The sequence below is a fragment of the Jaculus jaculus genome, chromosome 9 (assembly GCF_020740685.1).
Source record: "Jaculus jaculus isolate mJacJac1 chromosome 9, mJacJac1.mat.Y.cur, whole genome shotgun sequence".
NCBI classification, from domain to species: Eukaryota; Metazoa; Chordata; class Mammalia; order Rodentia; family Dipodidae; genus Jaculus; species Jaculus jaculus.
In genome coordinates, this window is record NC_059110.1 from 23287351 (window position 1) to 23311730 (window position 24380).

General features: G+C 39.6%; 1 protein-coding gene across 4 annotated transcripts in view; it reads right to left on the reverse strand.

The window, feature by feature from the left end:
- Positions 1–24380, reverse strand: part of Adgrg6 (adhesion G protein-coupled receptor G6) — a 136395-nt gene that overhangs the window by 17072 nt on the left and 94943 nt on the right. For all 4 annotated transcript variants that reach the window (XM_045158116.1, XM_045158114.1, XM_045158115.1 and 1 more), the window contains exons 15-21: positions 21901–22020; positions 18921–18966; positions 17474–17580; positions 13250–13377; positions 11974–12242; positions 10733–10829; positions 7061–7344 (exon numbers count right to left, since the gene is read on the reverse strand). In XM_045158116.1, the coding sequence (XP_045014051.1) occupies positions 7061–7344; positions 10733–10829; positions 11974–12242; positions 13250–13377; positions 17474–17580; positions 18921–18966; positions 21901–22020 (1051 nt within the window). The remainder of the gene's footprint in view (positions 1–7060; positions 7345–10732; positions 10830–11973; positions 12243–13249; positions 13378–17473; positions 17581–18920; positions 18967–21900; positions 22021–24380) is intronic.

Sequence of the window (24380 nt, forward strand, 5' to 3'; positions counted from 1 at the left end):
CAGAATTCATCATTACACAATGCAAGTCTATTTCTGAATATTAGCATCATGGTGAATGTGGATTACAGGGATTTGCCTTTAATCTAGGTCTCTATAGAGCTACTTTACTAGGAAAAAATGGAAGTTTTGGATAGAAATTTGACTCCCACATAGAATTTCCTCCCTTGCTTGATTCAGGAAATAATGTGTGGCTTTCTGGAGCAAATATAAAATGAGCATCCAACTGTTTTTCAGATTGTTGGCTTGAGTATAAAAAAAATGAAAGCCAAAAAGCTCCCTTAGATGTTATTATAGAGTGAAATCCTAGGCAGTACTCATAGTCATGCTTTCATGACTTGTAAACGGTTACTTTCAACAATCTTAGAGTGCTTTCACCTTCAAAGACCACAGTGGTGCTTTCCAAAGAGTCATCCACATAAACTTGGACAAAGAGAGCCAGTGAGAGGAATCTGGACACAGTGGTGCACACATCTGTAATCCCTGCACATCCACAGCAATGAGAGGCAGAGTCAGGAGAATCCAGGAAGCTTGAAGGTCAACTAGCCTGGTCTACAGTGCACACAGTGGCAAATAAGTGAGACCTTGTCTCAAATAAGATGTAAAGTGAAGACCCACACCTTGAGGCTATCCTCTGACCTCCATACATACACACACACACACCATAACATACATGTGTGTGCATGTGTGCATACACAAACATACACACAAATTTGGCCAAAGAGCCTAAGTTGATTTTCCTCAACCTGAACAGTAAACATGCAGAAATACTGCAGACATAAATGACTTCAAGCATATGGCATGGAATTGGGTAGGCTGTCATGAGAGACTGGCACCGTAGGCATGAGTAGTTCTGGAGTGTTGATGGAAAATAAGAGAAGAATCAAACCAGATATTTTGGAAGAAGAGGTTATGCACGCTATGCATGAGACTTTTGGTGAAACCATCTAAATGACTGCTGAGCTCCACAGTGAGCAAGTCATCTGCCTTCAAACCTTTGCCCAGCTCCTAGGCCTTTCTGTCACTCAGACAAATCCAGCTGGCTGTTGGGTTGGGATCTTTATGGGTTTATGGTTGTCTTTGGAAATTATTAAAATCTTCCTTGCATACTACAAAGGCGTCCTTCACAAAATTATTTCTGTATGGCACAAAATGCAGTGCCAAAAGATGAGTAATTTATTTCCTTGCAGCATGCAATGTTTCAGCCAACTTGGTGTGGTTTCAGGTGTCTGGGGTTGAAAGGTGGGTCATCTTTACCTTGGCAGCCACCCAGTAAGTGCATTGTGTGTGTGTTTATGTAAGAGTTCATGAAGCTTCCAACTTCAGTTTTCAGAGCAAGAGAGACTTAGCTGATATTCATTATAGTGTACCTCCTAATTGAACTTAATTTGCTTAGTTTGCCAATAGGATTATAATGTTAATGATAGTTCTTAAAATGGCTTTGCTAACTGCCTATTAACTAATGCCTTAAAGATGGAAGTGGACTTACACTTCCTCAGTGAACAAGTTAGAAATAAAGAATAGAAAGAACAGTTACATGATTTGGTTTAGTTTTCAGTTTAAGCTTTTTCCCTGATGCTGGGTAAATTTTCATGTATACTATAAACATTTTGTTGTCAAACCCAAACTGATCTTGGAAAAGTGATTACCTTTCGTGGTCTTTGATTTATCTATAAAATTTAGAAGATATCCTCTTACAAGCATCTGAAACAATGCCAGCAAGTCGAAGTTGTTGTGTGAAAGTTCTTTGTAAACTACATGTACTCTGCACATACACCTGATTTCTGCTGCTCTGGGTGTCTTTATGGTATCAAACTGATTCATGAGTAGACTTATACTATCCTGTGTCCTCCAGAGTAGTTTCTATCTGCAGACCTGACCAGTGGCAGCTTATTATGCTCCTGGAAATCCACACAAAAGATGGCCTGGGTTGTGCTTGAATATTAATCAATATTGTTTTCTGTTTCTGGAAAAAGGTTATTGAAGAACAAATTCTTGGTTTGGGGATAGACTTTACATCCTGATGATCTTGTCAGGAGAGTTAAGTTTGAGAAGCCAGACAACCCATAGTAATGAAGATTTATGCATGGCCAACAAACCAAATATATAGTCTTAAATGCAGTTCACCACTTGTGTAACATGCAGCCCCATGGCCCTGTTGCATCTCTTGGCGATAATGTGGTCCTACAAGAGCAAAAGTGACATCACTAAGAGATAAATGTCCAACAGGATCCTGGCCAAGATCTTCTTAGCAAACAGAGAAGTGACATTTATTTCCTTAGGATGAAATGCTAGGTATAATCTAATGTTCTCAGGCACGCAAATTATAATGCTGTTACGGCAAACATGTGCTCTTTCTTACATACCAATTTGCATGCAATTTTCTGAAGTTGTATCCTTTTGACAAAAAAATTGAAGTCTTAATACAATGATCTACCAGTTTCTTCCCGGAAAAAGAAGAAACATAACAAAAACAGGTAGATACAATTTTACCATATTAAGAGAAGGGTAATTTATATTTAAATCATGTAAAAATCAATGAAATGGTTATTATATAACTTAATAATATGAAATGGGTAAAATAAATTTAGAAAAGCAATATACCAAGGAAATCAGAAAACAATACAGTAGATTTCAGGTTGTATTTGGTTACTTTGTTCATTTAATCTGATAAAATTTTAGTTATAAAGAGACATACTATAAAAAATTTTCAGATATTCATCAAATGTAATTTTAGCTATTTATATAGCTGTGTATATAAAATATGTAAAAATGTAATAGAAAAGTGTCTAGTGAAATCAATACAAATTGTATAAATATAAAACCCATGTAAGCCGGGCACAAGCCTTTAATTCCAGTACTTGGGAGGTAGAGATAGGAGGATCACTATGAGTTCAAGGCCACCCTGAGACTCCATCGTGAATTCCAGGCCAGCCTGGGCTAGAGTAAAACCCTACCTTGAAAAACAAACAAACAAAAAAACCTATGTAAAAATTTGATCTCTAGACTATGGAAAATTATATATCATGTAATTATAGGTGTATATATGTTTATACATATATATACACCTACATATAAGAATTCTCAAAAAAGTTGAATGGAAATTTTAATATTTTTTAACTGAATTTTAAAACAATAAGTATGAAAAGAAGCTGATAAGTATTTCCTCTGACAATGCATCCTAACATCACAGGTCACCAGACTCACTCAAACAACTGCTGTTGTTCCAGGGGCTATGTGGAAACTGTAATGGTAGCTGGAGGCATTATAATAAAAGGCAGTATAATAAAGAACTTATTAAGTTTTAGGCCTTCAACCCTAAATATAAAAGATTAAGTTTAATAAAGTTTTATGTTTTAGCATACTGTTTATATTCTAAATCATTAGGCATTATTTTTCTTATAGTGGATACACATTTGTTTATAATGTGACATTTAAAGATAACCCCTTTCCTAATCACTCTGGAAAATAAGAGTTCTTATAGATACTTTCTTTCTAAAATTCTTTTGACTGTTCACATTTCTCCAACTTCCCTATATCACCACACCTTATATAACACCACAGTAGCAGTCCCTCCCCCCTACACACACACACACACACACACACACACACATATGGATCTGTATATATATATGGATTTCTCTCATCCCACCTCTACACTATGTCCAATATGTCATTCATCTTTTGAAACTGCACATTGGGTCACATCATTCCACATGTCAAACACCTTTCAAAGACTTCCCCTTTTCTCTTGTGAATTGCCTTATACCTGAAATATTCTTTTTACCACATCCCTTTTCCCTTGTTGCTTCCTAGTGATTCTTCAAATTTAAGCTTTGAAATCATGCTTCTTCCCATCATATGATTCCAACACCATATGATATTTTTTAGATGGTGATGCATTTGGGTAAAAGGTTAATATTTGTCTCTTCAAATATCTACTCCACAAAGCAAAAAGACCAAGTAAAGTCTGTTTTGCTGAACATCAGAAAGAAAAAGAATAGATAGGACATTGTTTGATTCACTACTTCTAAATTCTATATATGTTTTGTTGTTGAAGTAGGGTCTTTCCATGTAATTCAGGCTGGCCTCAAAGTCATTTTCTTGCCTCTGTCTACCAAGTGCTGGAATTATAGACACTCACCACCACACCCAGATCTGCACACTTCTTTCAATAAAACACAGACTTCTAACAACAAAGCCTCCTGTGGGAGGTTCAGACAAGAACTCACTAATAAAAACCATTAAGTAACTTTCCATAGCATCCCAAGGAGCTTTTGTATAGCCTGGCTGGTTAAGCAATTGTCAGTAGACTTCCACCCTCTGTATCTGTGTCTTTGAATTTAAAACTTCTTAGGAGGTGCTTTAGTTATCTTGGGATGTACAGAAATCTGTTCTGAATTTTTATAATTTAGAACCAGTATTAAAAGTCAGTGATTTATGGAGAACGCTGACTTGCTGATGGTTTACAACATTTTTCCCTCTTGACAGGAGACCCATGCTGGGAAAAATAAAACATCCCAAGTCTCATTAATGGAAACAGAGCTGCACAGACGACTGTAGCTGCTGAAGTTTACTGACACTGCCAGGAAACTCTAACAGCAAAACCAAGGTTGGGCTGCCAGGTCACTGGGCCTTTCATGTGCGATCCTGAAATATAAAACCATGGAATTTCTAATGCGAATGGACACTTTTGTCAATATTTAGTTAGGCGCTTGTATGTAGTGTATTATAGAAGAGATTAAATAGAGGAATATTCCCTTTACGGAGCTGGAACCCAGTGGAGCTGTACTCTCACAGGCACAAGCTCAGTGTCTAACTCTTGGAGACACACTTGAGGCTCATTATCCTACTTACTAATGATAATAAGCCCATATATTTTGTCTGTTATAGGAGAGTGAGCATGAATAAATTTGCTGAATTAATGAATATTTATGCCAAAGGAGTCTTGGACTGGATTTAAGCCATGCCCCAGACCTTCCCCTCCCTTCATCTAGCAATCATTTATTTAACAAACAACCACTAAGAGTTTACTTTGTGGCAATTTCTTTTTTCAGTTTACAAGTTAGAAGATGATGAAGAGGTACAAGCAGTGAATTATGCTTTCCTGCAGGTAGCCATGGATTTTCCTCAGGACATGTCAGCAGAGGTACACCCAATGGTGTGCCCCATTTCTCATTTGCCAATAGCACAAACCTGCTTTCCAGCCCAGGATGAGTTAGATGCTCCCCCCCTTCCACACCCCGTGATTGTGTGACCAGTAGCTTCTGTACTGCTCTGCTGAAAAATATCCCAGATTCTATAGGTTGTGGCAGTATATGCCTATAATCCAAGTACTCAGGGATGATTAAAGTAGGAGGGTAACAAGTTTGAGGCCGGTGTATGCTACACAGTAACACACACAGAGCTATTTCAGATTTCGTCATTTACTCTCAGTTGACATGTTGACCTCATAGTGCTTCTGAACATTAAGGGAGTTGTATCAACAATACCGAATATATCCAATATCATAAGGAATGCCATGGAGAGACTATGAATGCAGCTCACAGGCAGAACATTTGCCTACCATACATCAAGCCTTAGGCTGAATCCTCAAAACCACTCCCCCAAAATAGAATACTGTTCAATTTTCAAAAAAAAAAAACCAATTTACATAAGAAATCCATTTACAGAATACTAGGGTATAAAGGTTGCGAATCAGATTGTAAGCTCCTTGAAGAGAGTTTATGTTTTTGTCCAGAACAAGTCAATGGCAAGTTTGGAACATTGAAATGATTGTTGTATCTCACGGAAAGAGAAGGGTTTTTGAAATGGAACTGGTATTCATTTTGAAATCCAAAGAGCTAAGCAGGCAAGGTGAACTGCTTCTGTCTATGTGGAGTGTAAATCATTTTTAGTCTATGCAGGTTTCCATGAAGAGCATCAATACTGAGCTGAACTGCAAAGAAGACAGAGGTTCTCTACACCTCCCTTCAATCTTCTGGCTGGGCTCTGAGCATGTTACACTGCCGTTTTCTTTCACGCTCAGTGTATGAACTGCCTACCAAGCATTGTTGTAAATGTTTCAGATAGGTTACTAAAAATGTCTGAATTTTTCTTAGTTTGGCGAAACAAGCAAGGGTGCTGTTTACTTGGTGAACAGGGTACCAGCACAAGGGTGGAAGGAGATCGACACAGAGAACAATCAATTCCTACCAAATCAGAGATCCAGAGACCCAAAGTCCCCCAACACCTCATCACTGAAGCAGATCAAAAATGAACCCATCATGGCTCAGAGAAATTTTGGGGAAGAGGGGGACAGAAAGAATGTCAGAGCCACACGTTGGGTCATGATATACAGAGGCATTTCTCCTACCCATAACTGTGGGCTAAGTCCACAATTCATGACCCATATACCTCAACAAGGAGGGGCCAGGGGGAAGACGTGGATGAGTCTAACAATGGTACCAACTTGACTGTATTCACCGAGTACAAAACTAATTAATAAAAATAAATAAATAAATGTCTGAATTTAACACTCTACCTCTATAAATATTTTGGACCTTTTTATTTATGTGTGTGTGTGTATGTGTGTGTGTGTGTGTGTGCACGTGTGTGTGTGTGTATCCATGCACAAGCGCACATGTATACACGTTTGTGAATGGGGTGACATTCATGCCATAGTACATGTGTGGAGGTCAGAGGACAGCTTTTGGGTCGGTTCTCACTTTCTACCTCATTTTGAGGCAAGGTCTCTCCTCATGCACCTCTCTGTGCACAAGTTTCATGGAACACTGACTGTAGCTCCCTTCTCTTTGTAGGTGTGCTGGGATTCTAGAGCCTGCTACAGTTTCCCGCTTTTTATATGGATACTAAGGATCTGGACTCAGCATTGTGTAGCAAGTGCTTGTTATTCACTGAGCCATGTCCGCAGTCCCTTGAGACCTTTTCCATGGATGTTTCCTTGTGCCTGTAACTATGTTCATCCCTACAAATAATGATGGAAACGACTATCCTCTGTCCAAAGGAAAATGGCAAATATGATAAAACTAGAAATCAGCAGTTCAGGCCCTATTTGTCTTACCTTGTAATGAATTGAAGATGGCAAACAGGTACATGAATGGGAGATTTAAGGGCCCCCAGGCAAAGAAAGCAAAACCCCATGTCATTCCCAGCAGGAAGGTCAGGCTAACCACACTGCGCAGGTTCCTTAACACCTCTTCTCTCAAGGTCCGGTTGCTTCTCTTGCCGTTCCTCCCACAGATCTGCACCATCACCACGACAAACATGGCGACATTCAGGAAGAACATGACTCCAAAGTACCCAGCACAGCTCACGTAAAACACCACTGGGTCCTGGATCCAGCAGCTTAGAAAGAAAGAAGACATAAGAAAGAAAAGAAAATGTTTACTACTATGTCCTGTTTGCTTACAACTTTCCTTGGCTTGGTTTGGATGACTTGTAGATTTCTCTCCCAAACACCTCTGGAAAGACAGCTTACTTCCTTGGACCTCAGCTCCTTCTTTGATCTTTTCATAGGTGGTTTTGTGTTTGCTTGGTTTTAAATGGCCATCACCGTAATATCTAGTTATTTAGGTCAACAGTAAAACTCAAATAAGGTAGCTGTTGATGGATTCTGACTTGGTCTGAGAACATGTTTAGTTGATTTTCTCCAAACCACACTAACATCCTTTTCTCTTGAATGTTGTTCTTACTCTAAGAATGGGACATTTCAGCACTCAATTTCACTCTCCCTTCTTGTCAAGAGGTGACCATATAATACTGTCATTCAAAATAATATGGGGGCAAAAGCCTGCAAAGAAAGTTTTGGGTGATCTATTTGTGATAGATTTCAAGGCCCTTATTTCCTCTTTCTGATTCAAAAATGAAATGAAGCCAGGTGTTGTAGCCCACATCTTTAATCCCAGTGCTCAAGAGGCAGAGATAGGAGGCTCGCTGTGAGTTTGAGTTCAGCCTGGAACTACAGAGTCAGTTTCAGGTTAGCCTGAGCTAGTGTAAAAAATGCTACCTCACTGTACCAATAACTGTGGGCTAACCCCACAATGCATGACCCATATACCTCAACCAGGAGGGGCCAATGGGGAAGGGGTAGGCCAAGGATGAGCCTAATAATGGTACCAAACTGCCTGTATTTGCTGAATACAAAACTAATAAAAATAAATAAATAAAAATACTACCTCAAAAAAAGAAAAGAAAAGATGAAATGTGCTATGGTATTGCATGAGTCATCTTATATCCATGAAAGAAAGTCCAGGAGAAATGCAGTTGTTGTTCCTAACATTTTTAGCCTCAAAATCAATGCCAGTGGTTACCTGCATACATGTTTCTTATCAACTGTGAGTAGCTAATTTCTAACCCTTTGCCACACTGGACAGGGACTTCATTAAAGTTGACGAAACAATGACTCTTTATATAACTGATCTCATTGCAGCAAGACCATATAGAGTTGTGAGGGTCATGTAGACATTCTCCTTATGCACAATTACAGGTTTATGCTAATTACATAACATCCTTATTGAGAACGTGAAGGATATATTTGATTTTTAGAATAAAATACAAATAAGAAACTACACGAAAGAAAATTTAAAAGTTTGCTAAGTTGTATAGTATGGGTTAAGTTGGTAAGTAACACAATTTCAGACTCTCTAATACCTAATTTATCCTTGCAAATCCTTAGGAATCTTTACAATGCACTAACTTATTTGACATAATTAAATTCATCTGCAAGTTCTAGCATAAATGGCTATCATTCTGGAATATTCCATTCTGGAACATAATCTCTGCTTGGGAAATGCTGTTTTGAATATCTTTGGATCACAAAAGCTAACACAATTCCTAGAATGTAGTAAATGCTCAATGAATGATATTTATTGAAGGTGCAGCAATTTACTAAATAGAACTGTAATAATAATTGACCAAGGGAAAATTTTATTTAAAGCTTATTGAGTTCAATTTTAGCAAATTATTAATGTCTCCAGAAAAATGCATCTGTCCCTGATATTAACTTATTTTTATATGTGGAAGCCCCTCCAAAGATCCTAAAATGCTTTTAAATTTTTTTTAACTTAACTTATTTATTAGAGAGAGAAAGAGGCAGATAGAGAGAGAATGGGCATGGCAGAGCCTACAGCCATTGCAAGACAATTCCAGATGCAGGTGCTACCTTGTGCATCTGGCTTACATGGGTACTGTGGAATTGATCCTGAGTCCTTAAGCTTCACAAGCAATCACCTTAACCACTAAGCCATCTCTCCAGCCCAGTTCCTTTTTTTGGGGGGGGAGACAGGGTTTCAAGTGTTGGGTCTCACTGTAGCCCAGGCTGACCTGGAATTCACTCTGTAGTGTCAGGTTGGCCTTGAACTCACAGTGATACTCCAACCTCTGCCTCCCAAATGCTGGGATTAAAGGTGTGAGCCACCATGCCGGGCTAAAAGTTTTTATATAAACTCAACATCTTACTTTAGAGCTTGTTGAGTTCTTCAGTACTGCTTTAGAAATATAAAGGAAGGGAAGGCCATGAAGGAAGCACTACATTCTTTTATTATATATAGTTTTTAAATTGCAAGCCAAGAGAGAGAGAGAGAAAGATAAAAGGAGAAAGAGAAAATGGGCGGGTCAGGGCCTCTAGCCACTGCAAACAAACTCCAGATACATGTATCACTTTGTGTATCCTGATTTACATAGGTACTGGGGAATCCAATCCAGGTTGTTAGGCTTTGGAGACAAGCACCATAACCACTGAGACATTATCTCCAATGCCACGAATATATGTTAAACAATGATTGAATATAAAAATGGTAGCTATCTATCTATGTGGTGTTACAGGTTTCACTTGAAAAGAGAACTCGTTACAGGCTGGAACTCCTTATGGCTCATAAGATAAAGTGTTTGTTGCTCAAGCTGGAGAACCTCATTTTAACCCCATAATCATGCATAAAAAGCCAGAAGTGAGGGCAGGCTTCTGTAATACCACCATATTGCTGTTGATGGGGTGATGGAGTGACAGGAGGCAGAGATAGGAGAATTTTCCAGAAGCTTGAGGTGAGTCCAGCATATAATAGCAGAATGAGAATCAAGTGTGTCTCCAATATTGTAGACAGGTGAGAGTCAACCCAAAAGTTCTCCTCTGACCTCTGCACACACGTCCACACATGCCTTATACATGAAAACACACAAATAAAAAAAAAAAGTTATTGCTCATTCAGTAATTTTTCTAATCAATAAATACTGAGGATCTACAGTGTGTTTGACAAGCTATGTGAGAATGAATTTCTTAAATACTATGAAAATTTCAATGACCTTGTGGTCTGGGAGGGAGTTTTCCAAATTCAGCAGGAAATCACTCTCTCCATTCTCTGTAAAACACTCATATTGACATTGAATCAGTCACTATCTGGCATTGCTATTTAACTCCCTTGCAGATGTGTGTGGGATAGAGGAGGTGGGAAGGATTATTATGAAATCTCCTCAAATAGAATGGGTTTTCTGAGGGTAGAAGACAGTAACTCAAGCTTTTGAGCTCCCCAGAGGACACAGTGCTGTGTTCACGCAGGAAGGCGTCTCAGAGCATGGAAATGATCACCAGGTAGTAGCAGACCTTGGCTAGGGCCCCCGGATACGCAAAGAACTTAAAGTCTGAGCATTTCTACCAGGATAGCAACTTAAACCAAACTTCTGTAAATGAAGCACAGAGCCCACCATAAACGCCTCCACCCCTCAAATGTGCATTACTTACAATTCATCCCCTTGTTCTTTCCCATAACTTTCTTTTCCATACACTTCCTTTTGTTTTCTGCTGGCTAAAATAATCGACACCACCACCGCAGGCAAACCTGTTGTAAAAAGACCATGCCATTGACTGACCGCATCCTGAAGACTTTGGGCCCGCTTATCAGAGGGTTTTCATGACAAGCAAGGAAAGGAAATAAGACCTTTCAGATCACAGACCCAAACTTCTTAGAATGGGGCTACTTCCTTGGTGAAAACCAACAGTAAAATCCCCCATTTGGTATGAAACCTCCAACTCCTGTTGGCAACAATCTAAACCTACTCTCCAATGACAGATACTTGAGTATTCTGTTGGCTTAGTCTACCTACGAGAGCGTCCAGACCTAATTCTCCTGAATGTGGTTTCGCTTGTGATGCCACATTAGGCTGCCAGAGTGCAGAGACAAGGCAACTGAAGCTTGTTTCTCTGTTATTGTGCGAAGGCTTTAGTAAAAAACAGTGAAGGCTTGAGAACAGGGGCATAATATCTTTATATTTTTTTTCTCTCCAGGGAATCAGTAAGACACCAAGTGAGTTTATGTGTGCCACCCCAGTTGCACAAAAGATGCCTTTGTAATTTCCTGAGGGGGCTGGGTGGGACATCTTGGGGATGTTTCGAGCCATTTTTAGATTTGTGAGAGAGGTCTAATTACCCGACATGAAACCCACATACTGGGAGGTGCCAAAAACGCTCACGTGACTGTTCTACAGCTGATCAAGGGTTCAAGGTAACAAGTTCAAGGCAAGAAGTCTGTAAGTATCTTGGTGGCAAAGGCAAAAAGAACATTCTTTCCATGGCTTTCAGAGCCCGGGCCTGTGTCCAGGGATGAGCAGGGCCGGGAGCTCCTGCTGGCCTGTGTGTGTGGCAGCATCCTGGACTGCCAGCTGCTTCTTCAGACTTGGGTGGGCTGGCGCTGGGCTCAGGAAATGAGTTTGCGGTGACTCAGGGGCTAAGGATTTTTCCTTTACTTCTGAAAGTAGTGAGTGCTATTGAAGAGACTGTGTGTGTGTGTGTGTGTGTGTGTGTGTGTGTGTGTGTGTGTGTGTTTAAGAACACAGCAATGATGATGTCCCTTTCTCCAGCTATGCGTATATAATGCATGCTAGTCACAATTTTGCCATAGTACTATGGTTAAAAAAAAAAAAAAAAAAAAAGAGGTTTTCCTTTTCTTGTGTGAACAACCAAACAGAAAATTTCAGAAGGCTTACCCCAGCCGATGATGCAGAACTTCAGGATATACCGGTGGATGTAGGTGTTAAAAACCTTGACGAGGGCGATGTACATGTGGATGGCTTCCAGCCCCATCCAGGTGAATGTAGCCAGGAGGAAGAAATGCAACAGGGCAGCAACAGCTGTGCAGAGGGCGACCACGTCAAAGGAGGTGATCCAGCCATCCAGGAGGAAGATGAGATTCAGGAAAAGCAGGGCTGAGCTCAGGTTCATCAGGATTTTGGAGGGATAATCCCTTCGTAATTTCCTAAGGAGGGAGAAAACGGCTGCATGTGCAAAGTAATACAGTACATAAAGTAATGTACAGGGATCACCATACGTCTTCTATAGGTCAGGTAGGTTAGGCAGCCCCGTTACAATGGCATGGATCTGCCTGCTAGAGGGATAAAGATATTAATGTCGATTTGACAAGATATGAAGACTTCTAAAGTGTTTTTTTTATTTCAGAATGATTTCTAGTTGTTTGTAGTTCTCAGCTGGTTTTCACAGATTGATAAAAAAAAATTTTTTTTTTTGAGTCAAGATCTCACATTAAAATCCTGGCTGGCCTGGAAACTCATGGCAATCCCCCTGCCACAACCTGATGTGTATTGCAATTAGAAGTATGAGCCTTAATGCCTGGCTCACAGAATATTTTTTAATCTGGATAAAATCCCAGAGGCATATTTCATGAAAAACGAATTTCCCTAAAATTGTTTTATTTTTTATGATTTTTAATGAGTTAAAGATTTCCCTTTCTAGCCGGGTGTGGTGATGTATGTCTTTAATGACAGCACTCGGGAGGCAGAGGAAGGAGGATCCCCATGAGTTCGAGGCCACCCTGAGACTACAGGGTGAATTCCAGGTCAGCTTGAGCTAGAGAGAGATTCTACCTTGAACCCCCACCCCCCAAAAAGATTCCCTTTTCTTAAAAAAACAAAAACCAAAAAAACAGTAATTTCATGGATGATTTTGTAGGATTTGTGAAGCAAATGTCTTCATATTTCCTAATGCAGTTTTTATTGACTTAAATGTTAATGATTCCTACTAGATTAGGTTTGAATTGATTGTATAAACAGAAATACAGTCACTCTCAGTTAAGTTCCTTGAACTGGAAAATTCATGTTGTTTCATCTTCTGAGAAACCTGAGCAATGAAACATGAACCACCCAGCATGATTCATAAACTGTATCACTGGTTTGAAAAGCCAAGGCAATTTTCAAATGCACATTTGAAGTAGTTAGCACTGGGTTTGGCGGATGGAAAAATACTTACTCAAAAGCAACATATGTGAGGAGGGTTGCTGCTGAAAAAATTGCAGATACTCCACAGCCGATGTATGTGATGAAGGTGAGGACTTTGGTGTCTCTTCCATCCATCTGTGAGGCACTCCTTGGAAGGTCCTAACAAAACATGGGAGGCAGCTGTAAAACCTTTTCTTCCATGAGAATCGGGTTTTGTGTCACTATAAAGTCTACTGTTAACATGAGAATAGCTCAGTCTTGGGGGTTAAAAGCAACAGTATCTATCAACACTGAAATATCACTCATTGGACTCTTGCAGGTCAATATAAGGAGAAGACAACATTATCACATCTGTTATCATCTTGTCTAAGCTCTTTGCACCCCAGTATAGCCAGAAGCATGAAACCACTGGCCCTCCTAACAAGCTGAGTAAGATGTGACTCCTTATATGATAAATTAATGGTCAGGCTTATTTCTACAGAGACAAGGGGCGGGAGTATAAACAATGCCATTATTCTGTCATGGCCAAACCCTTAGGCTCTGAAATTCATTGCTGGGTGACATGCTTAGCTACTACATGACCAGAACTTTGTGCTATGACTGTCTGGCTCAGTGGATGGTCAGAACCTCATGCTGTGATTGTCTAGCTATAAGTGGGGTGTTGTGTCTCTATGGTATTTCAAAGCTTGGTGTATATATGGTGGGGTATTGTTTTTCTTTATTTATTTATTTGCTTGTTTGTTTGTTTGTAAAGGAAAAGCCACCAAGAGATCTCGGGTCTAGTTATTTTTATTTTTTAATCTTCATAGATCTGCAAGGATGCAACTCAGAGTGCTAAGATTGACAGAGAGAAAAAAAAGCAAACATTTTCCATTGTGTGAACATGAAATATATATCCTAATGTGCTGAGACATACTTGCAAACTATGGATCTGGTAGAAAATTTACCTTTTCCACTTAAAATAGAGGGAGTAATAAATCTTGAGATAATACCAATCAACGAATCCTACTAGGACAAGCAATTCCCTAATATATTGGTCTTATGGGGAAAGTTTGTGTTTTCCTTCTAGATGACAATTTTCTTTAATTTGTACCAAATATCAGGGAATGTATTTCTTCCTCATAGTCTTGAGGAAGTGGCATTTCTGTATGTGTGCAATGAAGGAACAGGAATTGGATCCACTTAGGACAGATGCAGAAAGGAATAAGTCCAGTACCTTTGCAACACTGACAAATGTACAATGTCGTGGAAATCATCAGAGATGGGGTCCAAATCAGAGGAATGTTACCCTTTTCAACATCCTCAAGAAACACCTCAAGGGCTGGAGAGATGTCTTAGCGGTTAAGCGCTTGCCTGTGAAGCCTAAGGACCCCGGTTCGAGGCTCAGTTCCCCAGGTCCCATGTTAGCCAGATGCACAAGGGGGCGCATGCGTCTGGAGTTCGTTTGCAGAGGCTGGAAGCCCTGGCGCGCCCATTCTCTCTCTCCCTCTATCTGTCTTTCTCTCTGTGTCTGTCGCTCTCAAATAAAGAAATAAATAAATTAAAAAAAAAAAAAAAAGAAACACCTCAAGAAACAAGGTGACATGGGTCACTCATACCACATGGAGTTCATGCCAGTGCTACTGGACTTCAGAAAAGGTGCTTATCTGGCACAGTTACTGCAGGCTGCCTAGACCATAGCAGTGAATCAGTTCTTATGTATCTCCAAGAGATGTGTCATTACCTCTTGGGAAAAAAAAAAAAAAATCCACACATTTCTATCTAGGTAACACAAATGGTTTGCAATTAAATCCAGAACTTGAGGTAAAATTAAATTAAGTTGTACACTGATAATTATCAAGACATAATTTTCAAGTAATTTTGTATATTTAGAGAATGAATAAAATAAAAATATTTATCCTTGTGAATTAGTCAACATGGAAATGCACTAATGTTAAAATATATGTCATTTTGACTACAGAGAAATGCAGCAGAGGACATGAAATTCTTTACACATTTATATTTATAAAATAAAATTTGGGTAAATATATCATGGGAAAATTCAAAACACTTTCACAAGTGCTCAAATCTTACATAGGTCTGTAACTCAAGAAAAACTCAGACTAAAGTGCTAGTGGACTGGAAGAGTTGAAAGGATATGGACACATTGCCAGAAAGGATAAATTTGGGAAAATTTTTTTCCAGTTTTATAGTCTTAACAAAGTAGCCAAGATGGAAAATGGAAATACTAAAATGCATATCTCTGTATATGTAAAAGTAACTGTTTAACTAGAGGGTAATAGAAAAAGCAATAAGTATTTATAAGCCCATAATAAAATGTAAATAATGTATGAAGAAACTGACCAAAGTACTGAGTAACCAAAATCTTGTACATACATCATTTCTAATAAGTCAATTTTGTTACTATTACCTACTACTAGACTTATAGCAATCATTTTCAAACACACATGTAAACTATCTACAATATAAATTAAACTAAGGCTTATATACCTGAATAAGTTATCATACAAGTAAATTTTTTTTGAGGTAGGGTCTCACTCTGGTCCAGGCTGACCTGGAATTAACTCTGTAGTCTCAGGGTGGCCTTGAACTCACGGCGATCCTTCTACCTCTGCCTCCCAAGTGCTGGGATTAAAGGCGTGCGCCACCACGCCTGGCACAAGTAAACATTTTTAGAAAATATTCCTGCTGTTAATTTTTAAGAAAAGATAAGGTAGAAGGAAACATAATTTTAAAAAAAATCAATTAGGGACAACAGCACAGTTTAAGTGTAATTTTTAATGCTGTGCGAGTAAAGAAAAAAAAATTTTTTTCAGAACATTAAAAAGTTGTGTTCTGTGATCCATCGCTTTCTTCAATGACTAGTTCTTATCCCCCCAATGTCCAAGGGTTGTCAGGAAAATTACAACTTGCAGAACCGCCACTTGACAATGGCCATCTACGCAGGCCAAGTAAGTAGTTTGGGAGCCAAATACTACATCCCACAGTTCCTCTTTGCTTCCTCCCAGGTCCCACAGGAAGAAGGGTATAAGATTGAAGGGAGCATATAAATACAACCTCATACCCGTGACTGTGACTAGAAAAGCTTCATGGTTTAACTCCCATTACACCCATCTTCAATGAGAAAACAAAGATAGTTGAGACCTTCATAGAAACTAAAGCAATGGCAATGATGCAGTCTGATGAGTGGATAATGGGATGGTACTTACAACACACTAGACAAAGTGCCTTGGCCTAAGGAGGATTCTAACAGGCCCTTGGACATGAGGTGGGTCTTGAAGATTGAATGGGATAAATAAAATGCTCATGCCAGTTAAGTCTAACAAGACTCTTGAGTGTATTGGCCAATGAGATAAAAAGGCATGGCATGCAAAAAGAGGAAGCAAGAAAGAAGGGAAGCATTGTATAGAATCCTCAAAGTGAGAGAAATCTCATGGGTGTAGTTTTTCCTGCAGGACTAATGTCACTGACTCAATTTACTACTTGTCCTAGACATACTGCAGTCTTAAGGGATCACTGGAATAAGATCTGGTACACAGTCATGGCCAAGGGCTAGGGAGATGGCTCAGCAGTAAAGGCACTCTGCTTGCAAAGCCTGATGGCCTGGACTCAGTTCCCCAGTATCTACAAAAGCCAGATGCCACAAAGAGGCACATGTACCTGGAGTTTGCAGTGGTAGGAAGCCCTTGTGTGCCTATTCCATGTCTCTATCCCTTTCTCTCTCTTCCCCCCTCTCTCTTGCCCCACACTCTTTGCTTGCAAATAAATAAATAAATAAATAAATAAAACAATGTGACAGTTAAACACATTAAATGATAAGGAAGAAAAGTATTGATAGCTTTCTTCCAACCTACACTATATTCTTTGAAATTTCCTGCCCTCTCTGTCACACTGACTCTCTTAACTCAGGGGGTTCACTGGGATTTTCCTGTGGTTCAGAAATTAACTCTTGTTACTGCTAATATGATAAGTATTATTTTCCTATGTTTTAATATGTGAGCTCTACTCAATGGGTGCTTCCTTAAGAATCAAGGTGGTGAGAAACAATTAGGATCATAGTGTATTGTCCATATGTATGAAAATTGTCTATAAAACGTCAAAGAAGGAAAAAAAATGATCAAGATTCAGGGTACAGATAGATGGTGTTAAGAAATAAGTCCTAAAGTATATATCCTAAAAAGGAGCTCACACAAAAGAAGCATGCCTTCTGAAATTATACCACATCCGAACAAAATGAGCTAAGGAACTCCCCTACCATGAGGACTCCGAAGTGAGTGAAGTGGTTACATAAGCAGATGGTCTCACTTGCATCTGAATCTCTGTGCACAACACACCCCGAGGAGTTCCACCCTCCGAAACTTTCTGTAGAAGGAATCAACAATGAGTGGCCAAACAACAGTAAGCCAGTATCATCTCTATGATGGATAAGCCCTTCTTCTGCCTTATAGGTAACACGTGTATTATTCTGAGCGCTCCCGACTTGGAGAATAAATTCAATTCTTGGAACCATGGAATGTTAGTTCTGGGCTGGCAGTTTTAAATTATCTACTCAGTGGTGCCAAACTGTGCTCTCCTAAAATACCACAGAGGTTCTGCAAATGTTCAAGTTTATTATTTAACAAAAGTTAAAATAAACTTCTACAAAAAGAGCATTCTTTTTCAAAATATGTTATATGCCACTGAACTCTCTGAAACCAACACAATTTTTTTTAAAATTCTAGCACCAATCTACATTTTGTGAAGACAGAAGAATAAAGGAGGTCTGCATTCTTAGAACAGGCTCTTATGTTCACAGTGGTTATCGTGGTGATAAGTGAGTGAGGGTTTGAAACCATCCTATGTGCTTTTCTGGTGTAAGATGGTTCAGTTTATTTGAATCATATGTTAAAGGAACAAAGTGACATTTCCAAACATGTACCAGTAAATCAGGATTTCAAAAATGTGTAGATGAAACAAAAACCAACAAAACATAGCTTTAATAAGAAGTGACAAATAAATGAGATCTTGTCCATATTTGGACTCTTATTTCTCATCAACAAAGTAGCCTGTAGGACACCAGAATGGACATGACCACAGAACACCACTGAGGACACCCAAGAGATGGCAACTTGGAGGCACAGACACAAGAGGTTTCAGCCCATACTTCCCCTTAGGCTTTTCCACACCTTATGCCTAATGGTTTGTTTATTCCTCAATTTTCCCTTCCTGTCTAGATTGCTCAATGTCATTTTGGAAGCTGTTCTTTTGTGTGTGTTTGTGTGAAGAAATCCATGTCCCCTATAATCATTCCTGTGTTTATCTTTCTTTAGTAAGCTTGTCCACCCACCTCATAATTTGTCTGGAACTTGGATGTCAAACAGTATACCTTGTGTATATCAAATGATCTCCTCAGATGAGGGCTGAAAGCATGAGATCAAGTACAGGCTACAAATGGCCACAATAAAACTGTGAATTGTGTTGCACAAATGACCAAAATCAAAGAGATCGTTTCATTTTAAAAAGAGTCACATCGACCCACTCTTGCAGTGACTAAATAGATATAAAAATTAGAATTGATTTCCTAAGCAATCTAAGTGAAACTGTGCCTCTCAACTGTCCTCACATTTAGGCTCTCGGGTTGAATGAAAGGAAGTGGGAAAGTCTGACAATGTTGACAATTCAGTTGTGAGCTATATTAAGACCACCAATATTTTAAAACTTACTGTTTTTGTTCAGATCCCAGAAGGCGCAGATGGGATGATGTACTTCCTACATTAACATAAGAATGAACATGTAAAACTGGATTTTAAGTAACTTAGAAGCCATCATGGAACTGTGACAACAGAGCGCTTTACAAAGAAACAGATCAGCATTGGGTTACCCAGAATTGGCTGAGAATGTCAGCAGTCTAGTGGGATCGACAAAGTCTTACCTTAGGCAAGATTGTACCCATGTTTTTATAAGGTACTATGTATGGCCCATCAGTACGTACTGAGTCCATCCTCATTCTTTGCATTTAACCAAGTGCTTTACACTATAACATTGATAATTTCTTCAAAATTCCCCTTTGTCTAAGAATATACATATATAAATTCAAAAGGCACTCAAGAGATAGTAGCATACTCACACTTGGTATCATTATCTGCAAAATGAATCTGTAGTGCACAATGATGGATGAATAGGGAAGGAAAATCTGATACATGCCTGCACTGGGATATTATCCAGCTTTAAAAAGGGAAGACTTTCTGACACATGCTATAACACAGGTGAATTTTGAAGACATTATACCAAGTGAATTAAGCCAGTACTAAAGAACAAATAATGTCTTTCTATGAGGCCATTAGAGGAATCAAATTAGTAATTCAGGAAAGAGAACAGAGGGGGGCAGAAGTTCTTAGATGGTACAAACAGGGAATCAATGTTTATTGGAGACAGTTTGAATTGGGGAAGATAAAGAAGTTCAGGAGATGAATGGTACAATAGGACGATACTTAATGCCACTGAAATATTTACTTAAAAATGATTATGATGGGCTGGAGAGATTGCTTAGCGGATAAGGTGCATGCCTGAAAAGCTAAAGGACCCCGGTTCGATTCTCAGGTCCCATGTGAGCGAGATGCACAAGGGGCACATGCAGTGGCTAGAGGCCTTGGTGTGCCTATTCTGCCTCCCTCCCTCCCTTCCTCTTTCCCTCCCTCCCTCCCCCCTCTCTCTCTCAAATAAATTAATAAAACACATATTAAAAAAAAAGATTATGACAAAGGCCACCCTGAAACTACATAGAGAATTCCAGGTCAGCCTAAACTAAAGTGAGACCCTACCTTGAAAATCAAAAAAAAAAAAAAAAAAAAAAGATTATCATGAAAATATTGGTTAACTATGTTTTATCAAGGGAGAAAAAAATGTTCCTTTATGGATAAAGGGGCTGAAACAAACAACAGCAAAGGATAGACCCAGGTATCGAAGTGTTTGTGACAAAAGAGGGTGATTTCATTGATGACTCAACTGCAGTCCTTAGCCCTTTTCAGCCTGCTAAACTCCTGCCTGGCTAAAGCATCAAAACTATGACTAGTAATGCTTTACAGAAGACAGAAACTGGTTCCTGAGTCATCGAGGACAATACAAGTCCTCATCTTGTTGCAGCAGATGATAGCAGCAAGGGGGATGGAGTAAGAGATTGCCAAGATTTGAAGCAACTGCTAATCTCTTAACTACCCTCACCTGCTTCCTCCAGGGCTTTAAAAACACAGAGAGGGGCTGGAGAGATGACTTAGCAGTTGAGGCATTTGCCTGCAAAGCCTAGGGACCCAGGTTCAATTCTCCAGGTCCCACGTAAGCCAGATGCACATGGTGGCACATGCGTCTGGTGTTCATTTGCAGTGGCTAGAGACCCTGGTGTGCCCATTCTCACTTACTCTCTGTCTCTCTCTCTCCCTCTCTCTGTCTCAATAAATAAATAAATAAATAAAAATAATAAAAAAAATGTCTTTAAAAAAAACACAGAGAGGTCTACTTCAATGATGAAGTCTTGGGAGTGGGCCAGGGAAACTTGCAGAAGAGGGGCCGGAAAGATTGTTATAGCTACAAGTTGGGTCAATATGCACAGAGACATTGCCTCTTACCCATAATTGGTGGCTAACCCTACATATTCCCCACTGAGGAGGGTCCTTGTGGAGAGGGGAGGACAGCGAGGAGGCTAACAATGGTACCAACATCATGGCTGTATACACACTGTGTATATAACTAATTAAAAAAAAAAAAACAGAGAGGGCTGGGGAGATGGATCAACAGTTAAAAGTGCTTACTTGGTTGAAAAACTTCTCTGCTTGGGTTCAATTCCCCTGTAGCCATGTAAATTCAGAGAAAAGGGGGCACATTCATCTTGGTAGCAGGACATCTTTGTACTCCTGCCCACAAATAAATATTTTTAAAAAGAAACAGCCCAAATTCCTAATGGTGAAGGTTGGAACTGCAATTATGTCAATGTGCCTGAAACAGCCCAAGTCTTTCCTAACAGTGTGTGCCTCAAGTATCTGGGAGATGGCTCAGCAGTTCAAGGCACTTGTTACACAAACCTCATGTCCACAGTGTGGATCCCCAGCACCCATGTAACGCCTAGCACAACTGTGATCCACCAGACCTAATGCAATGGGAGGTGGAGTCAGGAGAAATCCCGAAGCTCATGGGTTACTTAGGGTGACCTTCACAGCGTCAACCAACAGTAAGAGAGACCCTGTTTCAAATAAGGTGGAAAGAGAAGACCAACATCTTGGAGGTTTGTCTCTGACCTCCATATGAATGCCCTGGCATGCATGCACACATCCACAAATGAACATTAGAGAGAGAGAGAGAGAGAGAGAGAGAGAGAGGGAGGGAGGGAGGGAGGGAGGGAGGGAGGGAGGGAGGGAAAGAGAGAGAGAGAGAGAGAGAGAGAGAGAGAGAGAGAGAGAGAGAGAGAGAGAGGTGGGGGGGAGCACAATGGTGGCCTTCTTCACTTTTCTTTCTATTGTGATTCTTGAGATCCAGGCAAGTCTGACTCCCCAGCAGGGAAGATAAACCAAGGCTGATACTACCTCACTATGGACCCAGTGGCCCTCCTTTCTGGAAGACTGATATTTTTTCCTCTTCCTGAAATGTGCCATCATTTTACAATTCTATGAAAATGTTTGCCCTGTTCAACTGCTATTCCTAGCCTTTTCTCACCTGAGTTCTTGTGTGTTTGATTTTAATCTGAACAGGATCTTTCAGATCCTGGATGGTAATGTTTCCAATACTGCACGCCATCACGTAGCTCACTAAGGTTTTCCTCTGGGGTCCTACGTCCTTTGAAAGAAAAGGAGAAATCAAGTGCCTTGGTTAGACGAGCTCTCTGACTTGGTTTCCGTGCTTGAGAACAAGCAAACCGTCAGCAATTTTTATACTTAAGGACTTCAATTCTAGAACATCCTGTTTATAACTTCCAGTTGCTGCCTTTCCTGAAGGAGCTGTGCTATTTCCCTTATTAGAATAAATACATCGACAGGACAGTATGAGCCAATATTATAAGGCAATGTTCATGCAACCCCATTCGTCGTCACATTGATGGATGCCAGCTGATTAACGTCTGAAACAATACAACTCATAAATAATATAAACTCATAAAAATCTGTGAAACAATTAGATCATTTCCTTACTCCAGAATATAGATGAAGTTGTTCCCCTTACAGAAATATGAAACAAATATGGTACGAAAAAACACAAACCAATTTACCTTTTACATCCATGCCGATAAGCCTTGCATGTTTACTAGCATATAAATGTGAATGTATTGTGTAACTTCTCATCCCAAACGCCTGCTTTCTCTGATTTTATTCTTGCCAGCAACCACAGATTTCCAACATCAGTAGGACATAAAATCAAGTCAGAGAATTTGTACTTCAAAATGGTTGGAGCAACAGGCTGACTTTCTTGTTCTCTGCCTCTTACCCCATGTGTTTCTTGTCAAATCTAAATTTCTCTCCATTTCACAGCTTACTTTGAGAATAGCTGTATAATTTCTTCAATTCCAGATAAAATTCAGAATCCAAAATCCAGCTTTTTATTGTATTGTACACTATTGAGAAGGCTATCTATGGGCTGGTAACACATCGCCTTTTATTAAAAACACTCATATCTTGCCCATAGTGTTAAAAGAGTATCATGGAACATATATACTTTTTACTATGTTATAAGTTGACTTTAGGAACCCTAAATACAATTCTTTGTGTGCATGTATGTGATGTGTAATATGTGCTGTGTGTGGTGTACATGATGGGAGAGCGTGTGGTATGTAATATGTAATGTGTTACGTGTGTGTGGTTGTGTGGTGTTTAATTGTAGTGTGTGTTAAGTGTGTGTTCTGTCTGTGTTGCATGGTATGTAATGTGTAGTGTGTGTTGAATGGTGTGTAATGTGTGTAATGTGTGCTGTGTAATGCATGGCGTGTGTATGATGCATGGCATATGCATGTAAGTGCATAGATACGCAGATTTATGCATCCCCTGCACATGTGTACAGGGACCAGAAGAGAATATCTGGATTTTGTTTTTGTTTTTGGCTTTGTTTTTACTTATCACTCATTCTCACATTTCTTTCCTTGAATTGGGGTCTCTTCCTCAAACTGGGAGCTTCTGTCCATTAATGAGCCCCCGTGATTCCCCAATCAACTACCCTCCCTGACCACACAGACTGGCATTACAGCTATACGTGGTATGCTCACCATTTTTGTTTTGTTTTGTTTTTCAAGGTAGGGTCTCACTGTAGCCCAGGCTGACCTGGAATTCACCATGTAGTCTCATGGTGGCCTCAAACTCACAGCAGTCCTCCTACCTCTGCCTCCTGAGTGCTGGTATTAAAGGCGTGTGCCACTGCACCCGGTTCACGCTTAGCTTTTAACCAGGGGTCTGGGAAGTCCAACTTGGTTACCATTGAGCCTGCCTGCAATGCCCTTATGCTGAAGCAGCAAGCCCTCTTAATGCTGAGCCAGCTCCCCAGCTCCTGGTTATGCCTCTCAATAACAACTTTGATTAGTAGATGCCGCATGAGAAGGAAAAACGATGTGGAGATTTAGAACCAGACATCAACAGATCCTGACCATTCCATTATCATACATCCTTCCCACAGGGCAAACTTTCCTCTGACTAGAACCTCCTTGCCTTTACCAGTCGCATTTTATGCCTCTTCTTACATACTCTAGTGTCACTTTCAATGGTGACATTGCTATTCACTTTGAATTACAATAACTTAAGAAAATAGATTGCTGGGGGTGGAGAGATGGCTTAGCGGTTAAAGCACTTGCCTGTGAAGCCTAAAGGCCCAGGTTTGATTCCCTTGACCCACATAAAGGCAGATGCACAAGGTGGTGCATGTGACTGGAGTTTGTTTTCAGTGGCTAGAGGCCCTGGTGCACTCATTCTTGATTTCTCTCTCACTCTCTACTTCTTCCTCTCTCTCTTCCCCCTCTCTAAAGCAAATAAACAAATAAATTTTTTTTTTAAAGATTACTGTATGTACTTTTTCTTTTGTTCTTGTATGTACTCTTAACTATAAAATGGCATGCCCATTCATTCTGTCTCTCCGTCTCTTTCTCTCTCATATAAATAAATAAAAATAAAATATTTAAAAACTTATTTTGAATTACTTACTAGCTACAATGCTAATTTTTT